At 56.9% G+C, this 8,008-nt stretch overlaps 1 protein-coding gene across 1 annotated transcript; it reads left to right on the forward strand.

Moving 5' to 3' along the window:
- Positions 1 to 862: 862 nt before the first annotated feature.
- LOC105695351 (toll-like receptor Tollo) lies at positions 863 to 7,048 on the forward strand. Its single transcript, XM_012416852.1, has one exon. It carries the CDS (start codon positions 1,207 to 1,209, stop codon positions 5,146 to 5,148), a length of 3,942 nt encoding a protein of 1,313 aa, XP_012272275.1. The 5' UTR covers positions 863 to 1,206; the 3' UTR covers positions 5,149 to 7,048.
- The last annotated feature ends 960 nt before the right edge of the window (positions 7,049 to 8,008 follow it).

Here is an 8,008-nt window from a genome sequence, read left to right on the forward strand (position 1 = left end):
CTTGAGTGCTTAGGCATCCGCCGAGCCGGTCTCGGCATTTTCTTTACAGCCTGTTTAGTGGCACGACATTTCGGCCCCGTGCAATTTGATACTTCGGTAATTATACGACGGATATTTTAATTACAGGTCGAGAAGAAATGATTCGCCGACATGCGACTCGCCTTCTCGGCTGGAGCCTTGGAAACGACCGAGGGAAACCCGGAGTTTTCACGGTCACGCGGAATGCCTGGCCAGGACTGGCCTTCAAATTGTAACGAAACCAAAGACACACCAATGACGCGACATAGACCCGCGTTCATATCCGCTCCAATGACAAAATAAAAATGAATTTCCTGACCGTCTCGCAGACCGTGGTCCAACCATCAAAATCAACAGTATACTTTGCATTTGACATAATCCATCGCATTAGCGATAAATAAACTGTATTTTTCATTACCTATTACATTGTTTTTGGTACTCGCGAAGAACAAACGAGGTGACAGTCAGCGATAGGAAGGAGTTAGGAGTGAGCTACCTAGTTGGCAGAAACGCTCAACCGCCATAGGAAATCTATCAACAAGGATAGTAGCTGTCCGAGAGCGACGTCGCGGGCCAAGGGTTAACCTCGTCGGCGCTCGACGGTCTCGGAGCATCGGTCGCATCCGCCGCTCGTCGTCGGTCTCGGTCGGCTGGAATTCGAAGTCACGTGGTAGCGAGACGCTCTCAGCGGAGCGAGTGGGGGGTCGACGCTGGCAGCGGAGGTGGGGCGGCACGACGGCGGCGGCGGCGGCGGTTAGAGGTCGAGTCGACGGTGGAGGGGATGTACGTTACCAGACAACACGCAGGAAGCGAGATCGTCGGCCGAGAACGCGGAGCGCTCTTCTCGGTCAGTCGCACTCTGAGAGCCGCGGAGTCGAGTCGAGGGTTGGTGCGCGCGTGCGCCGGAACCAGATCGTAGCGTCGCGTCCCGGAGTGCCGAGCTTTCTTATGGCGAGGTGGTGGCCGGCAAAGGAGGGCAAAGCAGAGTCAAGGATCCACCGTCGCCGTCGGCGCCGCGCGTAGGAGTCGTCTCCGGGTGCTCGGCGAAGCGGATCGCGCCGTCGGGGTGCGCGCCCGTCGAGGGAGGAACCATGAGCGCGTGACCGTGCGCGCGGCCGCGAGTCCATTGGCTTCTGGGTCCCCTAGGTCCGTCGGGTCTTCGGAAGGACCCCGGATTGCGTCGGAGACATGGACAACTTCGGTCCGTTGGCCGTCGCGGTCGCGCTGCTGGCAGCGGTGCTGTCCGCGCCGGACCAGACCGCCGGTCGCAGGCTCGGGAGTCCCGAGGCCCCCAGAGGTTGCGAGTGGCGCGCGGAGGAAGAGGGCACCGCTTTGGTGTGTCGGCTGCGGAGCTTCGGCGGCGCCGCCGCCCTCGTGGGCAACCTGACCGGCGAGCAGGCCGACGCCGTCACCTCGCTGGGCCTGGAGTGCGGCGACGTCCTCTTCTCCGAGAGCCGGTCGGACGAGGCGCGAGGTCTCGGCGCGCCGCTGCCGCGTCTCGAGCGGCTGCGCATCGACTCGTGCAAGATTCGCCACCTGCCGGGGGGCGCGTTCGCCTCGTTCCACGCGCTGCGCCGGCTGACCCTGAGAACCCGCAACGGCGATTGGTCTGCGATGGCCCTCGACGTCCACCCGGACGCGCTGCGCGGACTCGCCGAGCTGCGGCATCTGGACCTCGCCGAGAACAACCTGTGGACCGTGCCCCCCGAGCTCTTCTGTCCGCTGCAAAATCTGCGCAGCCTCAACCTCTCGCGCAACAAGTTACAGGACGTTGTGTCGTTGGGTTTCTCCGATTGGGGAGCCCCTTGCGCGAAGAAGCTCGAGGAATTGGATCTGAGCGGAAACGACCTGGGGGCCTTGCCCGAGAGGGCGCTCAGCGCCCTCGACGGGCTAACCACGCTCAGGCTTCAAGACAATGCCATCGCCGCGATCGGGGATCACGCTTTGGCCGGCCTGGGAAATCTCAGATCCCTCAACGTCTCCGGGAATCGGCTGGTGGCTCTACCCCCGGAGTTGTTCGCCAAGAGCACGGAACTGCGCGAACTCGTGCTCAGCAATAATTCCCTCGCCGTCTTGGCGCCGGGACTTTTCGAGGGCTTGGGGCAGCTCCGTTCGTTGGATCTCGGTAACAACGAACTTACCAGCCGCTGGGTGAATCGGGAGACGTTCGCCTCTCTCGAGCGCCTCGCCTCGCTCGATCTCTCCTTCAACTCGCTGACTAGAATAGACGGGAATATATTTAAAGGGCTGCACGATCTCAGGGTGCTGAAGTTGGAACACAATGAAATCGAGGCTCTGTCCGAGGGCTGTTTCGCGTCGCTACGGAACCTACACCTGCTGACGCTATCGTACAACGACATCGTCGGTCTCGATCCGAGCCATACCGTCGGTCTGGTTTCTCTCGGACAGCTCTTCATGGACGGGAATGGACTCCGGACGATCCATCCATTAACCTTTTCCAATGCCAGCAGTCTGCAAGACGTCTCGTTGAGCGGAAACGCTCTGACGGACGTGCCGGAAGCTCTTAGGGAATTGCGCTCGTTGAAGACCCTCGATCTCGGTAACAATCGCATCTCCGACATAGACGAGCGCTCGTTCGCCGGTCTGGACGAACTCTACGGTCTGCGATTGGTGGACAATAAATTGGAGAACGTCTCCAGAGCGGCCCTATCCACGTTGCCCGCGTTACAAGTTCTGAACCTCGCGAGCAACTCCATTCGCCACGTGGAGAACGGGGCGTTCACCGGAAACCCCGTATTACGTGCCGTAAGACTCGACGGGAATCAGCTGACCGAAATTCGCGGCATCTTCGACGGACTTACTACCCTAGTTTGGTTGAACGTCTCCGACAACAAGTTGCTCTGGTTTGACTATAGCCACCTTCCGCCCGGTCTCGAGTGGCTGGACATGCACTCCAATCAAGTTAGCGAACTCGGGAATTACCTCGCTGTGCGGGACGCGCTTCAGATCAAGATGTTGGACGCCAGTTACAATCTCATCGGCGAGATATCCTACGTGAACATCCCGGACGGCGTGGAGAATCTTTACTTGAATAACAACCGCATAAGCAACATCGCTGCCGGGACCTTTCAGAGGAAGAAGAACTTGAAGAAGGTCGTCCTGCGTGGCAACGAATTGGAGCACATCGATGTGGCGGCACTCGGACTGCAGTTGGTACCGGAGGGTCTCGAGGTTCCCACGTTCTACGTCGGCGACAATCCCATCCTCTGTGATTGCAGCATGGAGTGGCTGCCGAGGATAAACGAGCTCGCGAGGTCGCGGCAACATCCTCGCGTGGCGGACCTCGATGCCGTTACTTGCGAGATGGTTCACGGACGAGCCACTCCACGGCGACCTCTCCTCTCGTTGAAGTCCAAAGACTTCCTCTGTCGCTACGAGACCCACTGCTTCGCGCTGTGCCATTGCTGCGACTTCGATGCCTGCGACTGCGAAATGTCCTGCCCGGACAACTGTTCCTGTTACCACGACCACAGCTGGTCCAGCAACGTGGTCGATTGCTCGAACTCGGGTCACAGGCACGTTCCCGAGCGCATTCCAATGGATGCTACGGAGATTTACTTGGACGGGAACGTTCTGGGTGACCTGGGAAGTCACGTATTCATCGGGAAGCGTAGGCTGGAGGTGCTTTACCTGAATAATAGCGGCATAACCGCCGTCCACAACCGCACGTTCAACGGCGTCGGTTCCTTGAAGGTTCTGCACTTGGAAGACAATAGCCTGCGCGAGCTGAGGGGCTTCGAGTTCGATCATCTAGATCGAATGACCGAGCTCTATCTGGACCGCAATGCCATCGCGAAAGTTGGCAACAATACTTTCCACAATATGAAGAGCCTGGAGGTTTTGCGCCTCGATGGCAACAGGATCGCGGACTTCCGGCCCTGGGAGGCACTCGCCTCGACGAGAGCCAAGGTCTCCCTTGGAGGTAACGCATGGAATTGCGAGTGCAGCAACGCGGCGAAGCTAAGGACTTGGTTGTTGGAGAACCACGGCGATCCCGACGAGATGTTCTGCAAGGACGGCGCCGAAACTCTGTCGGAGGCGTTACAGCGGTGTGGCGACCCTACGACGGAGGCCATTAGTCGTGGCATCATCCCGGAGAATCCTGCGCTCGCTGGGAGTTTTGTCCCGCTCCTGGCCGGGGCACTGGTGGGCGTGATAGCCATCTGCCTCCTGGCGGCGCTAATCTTCGCTTTCCGCCAGGACATCCGCCTGTGGGCGCACTCCCGCTATGGGTTACGTCTCGGCAAAACCGTTCCCCCGTGCGACGAGGAACGCGACCGACTCTACGACGGCTACGTCGTCTACAGCAGCGGCGACGAGGACTTCGTGTCCAGATGTTTGGCAGCCGAGCTGGAGCAGACCGGACTGGCGCTCTGTCTGCATTGGCGGGATTTGCCTCCGGCCAGGCCTCAGGAAACCGTCCCTCCGGCGTTCGCAGCCGCGCGGCGCATCCTCATAGTCTTCTCCCCCGTGTTCCTGTCCGGCGAGTGGCAACACGCCGAGTTCCGGACTGCCTTGAGGAACGCCTTGGAGAGCCTGCGGCCGGGATCTCGCAGAAGGCGCGTCATCCTTTTGCTGGCGGTCGAGCCACCTGTCTGCGATCCGGAGTTGCAGCTTCTGCTGCGCACCTGCACCGTGCTCGTCTGGGGCGAGCGCAGGTTCTGGGAGAAGCTGCGCTTCGCGATGCCCGACTCGGCGGACCGCAGACGCAACGGGAAGAAGGTCTCCACCGAGCGGAATCGGCCCCCCGCGAGGTACATGGCCGCTCCCTCGGCCGCCGACGTCTGGACCAAGGGTAACGTCGGCGGGACCGTCACCGTCGCCCCGGTGCACGCACCTACGCCCACGCCGACGCAATCCACCTACGTCAGCTCCGCCTCCAGCAGGACCGAGGACGAGGACAGCGGCGTGGAGCAACAGCCGCACCATCATCACCATCATCACCATCACGGCTACAGTACGCTGCAGGGCTCCAGGAACCACTCTACGAACCTGCAGTCGAGAGCCAGTCAACATCTCTATAGTACCATCCCGGAGCCTCCACAGTTAGGGACGCAACCCGTGGTCAGCTCGCCCCTCCCGGCTGTTCCTCGTACTTACTTTGTCTAGCCGAAGCTCGATAAGCACCCTGGATAATTTGCTGGGCACGGAGCATCCGGTCTACGAGCTGGACCTGCAGATCGTCCCGCGGAGCGGTGTGTACCTTGCAAGCCTCGAGCGAGGTTCTGGGAAAAGCTGAGCCTCGCCATTAGCCTAGCTCGACAAAGGCAATGTTAATTCGGCCGTTGTGCCCATCTTGGCTCATGCATCTACGTCTGGAACAACGACTACGTGGAGGGCGATCATCGTCGCTGCGGCGTGAGCACCGCGAAATCCACGCCAACGCGATCCACCCCTGTCAGGACCAAAGGTCCCGTTCCAGCGACGTCGGGCATCCTCTGTGTCGTCGTCCTCGTCGTGATTACGACACGCTGCAGGGCCCCGGGAACAACCGTAGAGACCTACCGTTGAGAATTAGTCAACGTCTTTGCGGTACCATTCTTGAGCGTCGACAACCCACGTTGTAACCTGCAGTCGCCAAGCTCCGCAGGTGGCTTCTCGTGCTAACTATGTGCTGTCCGAGACCAAGGAGGACGCTGGACGCTTTGATAGACATGCAGCGTCGAGACTGCACCTCCAGGATTCCGAGACGAGGCGGATTTCGTCCTCGTCCGCGTAATCTCTTACTGTGATCGAGTTGACGTCGGTCGATCACGTCGCCGGCAGGCCTCGCGTAGAGGACAGTATTTAGCGACAACACTATCATTACTACCATCCTTGTAGTTAAGGCGTGGTGCAGGCCAATGGAACCACTCGACAGAGCTTTGGTCCAGCGCTGGGAGGCGGTGCATCTTTATCCCTTCGAGGTCCTTCGGGTACACGGTGCATCGCTGATCTGCCACTCCGGGGGGATTGAAATTAGATTAAATTAATCTACCATGGGCCGACTAGCTGAGGAATTGCGACCGAGCCTCTCCGAATGAATCAAAAGTTAGAAAGCAGAGCTATATTCTTATCTACTTCCCGAGGATCGCGGAGATCACCGAATCGCCGATTCCTGGGTGACGTGCAGAGGAAACGGGCCGTGCCTCTCGGCACTAACTTTGTTCCGTGAAGGCTCTTTTTTTTATCCGGATCTCTTGGGTTTATCGTTTTAGAGGCCAGGTCGAAAGGTTTTGTTCACGTCCTGGCCAAGAGAAATCAGGACTGCACCCGGAGATGAGTTCGGTGCAGGGCGACCTAGGGAATCCGTAGACGTTCTTGTTCGTTCTTACGAGTTTTAATATCGACAAATGGACTCTGGAATCGGGTCCCTGATCCTAAGTCGCGCGTTTAGTTCAATTGTACCCGGTCCGTTGTGTATTTTAATTTGTAGATTGGTACGTTGCGCCGATCGTTTCCTGTACTTATTTCGTCCAGACTCTAGTTCGAGCTTTACGGGGCTGCGTCTTCCTTCCGTCGTGCAAGGGAACGGAACTCGGCCTGGAATCCGAGCCCAGGGTGCCACGATTTGGCCCCAGTGAAGGAGCAATCGATAGGCGGATTCGTTCTCGGCAAATACCGTCGCCAGCTCCAATTTCGTCGGGGGCGATTAGCATGATTAGCGTGATTAGCGCGAATCGCGGAATTCTCGCGACTCGCGGGGCCTCGGGGGTTCTCTCGTTCCCGGTTCCCGGCAAGACTTCGTTCCTACAGACTGCTTTTGGCCGTCCCGGAACGGCCCTCTTAACGCTTACTAGCTCGTAAGGAATGCCTTGTAAATATTGTACATCTGCTCCTGTAAATAGGATCGCGGACCGCCGCGCCAGGACGAGCCGTATCGGCGACTCCGTAGACGTTAAGTGCGCCCTAGGAATAAATTATTGTGTCGCATCGTTGTAAATACGCCCCGTCGAAGTTAACGACGCATTTTATCACCGTTTACTGTATTACTAAATTAATTAACGATTTAGTGCCGCGGAGGCGAACCTCGACGAATAAAAGACGTTCCTTTTATACGAAACACTGAGTCGAATTACTACCCCCGACCCTGGGACTTGCATTTCCGGAAATGGGTTTTTAAGAGGGAGTACCTGCACCGAGAGGTGTCCAGTTTAAAGTAAATCATCGATTATCAGCCCCTTATTGGATTAAAAATCATGAAACTATATTGAAAGATGAGTGTCTTACAGTAACCTTAAGGATGGCATAATTGAAAATCCCGGGTGGGATTAGGTAAACCTGCGAAATAGTTACTTGTTTTTAAATGCAGGTCGAAGTGCAGCGGAAACGCGCGAAAGGATGACGGAAATTAGTGGTGAGAAAAAATCCGCGAGGAAAATTGTCTGTCCATTGTTCCGATTGACGGGCGGGTTACGCGACCAGTTATCGAGGAAATTGATAACGCCGGGTGTATAGGAATATGCTAACAATGGCCGATGAGTCACCGTTCAGAAACGATTCTAAGTAGTTTTAATGAATGCGCGAATCTTTAATGCTACCGTGGGCCAGTTTTTCCCTCGGCCTTAAGCGAACGCTTTAAAACAAATCGTCGGCTTTACCGCTCGAATTTGCATACGTTAAGCTGCGGCTTTGTTGTACATCCGCTTAATGGAAGAGCTTCGCCGAAAGGAGAATAACGAAACCCTTGGGTTCGGCCGTTAAATGTAAAACCATCCCATTTTCCCGCAAGTCGAGGACGCCGCTGGTGTCGATTGATCGTTTTTCAGTTCACATCCTCCCACGCCTGTAAAAGGCACATCCACGTGAAAGTTTCGCCTACTATTGATCGACTTAGAAGGCTAAATTAGGCGTGAAACTACTTACGCATTATTGATACTAAGGCGGATTAATGCAGATTATTCTACATACTAATAGGCTTCCGGAGATCGTCAAGGGAGGAAAATGCTGGGGACATTAATTATTTCAAGATCGCCGCAACCTGTGGTAA

This window comes from Orussus abietinus, unplaced genomic scaffold, assembly GCF_000612105.2.
Source record: "Orussus abietinus isolate OABI.00-Male unplaced genomic scaffold, Oabi_2.0 scaffold227, whole genome shotgun sequence".
NCBI lineage: Eukaryota > Metazoa > Arthropoda > Insecta > Hymenoptera > Orussidae > Orussus > Orussus abietinus.

Bases quoted from the DNA above. Each gene is read 5' to 3' on its own strand.
- LOC105695351 (XM_012416852.1), top strand. From the start codon at position 1,207: ATGGACAACTTCGGTCCGTTGGCCGTCGCGGTCGCGCTGCTGGCAGCG.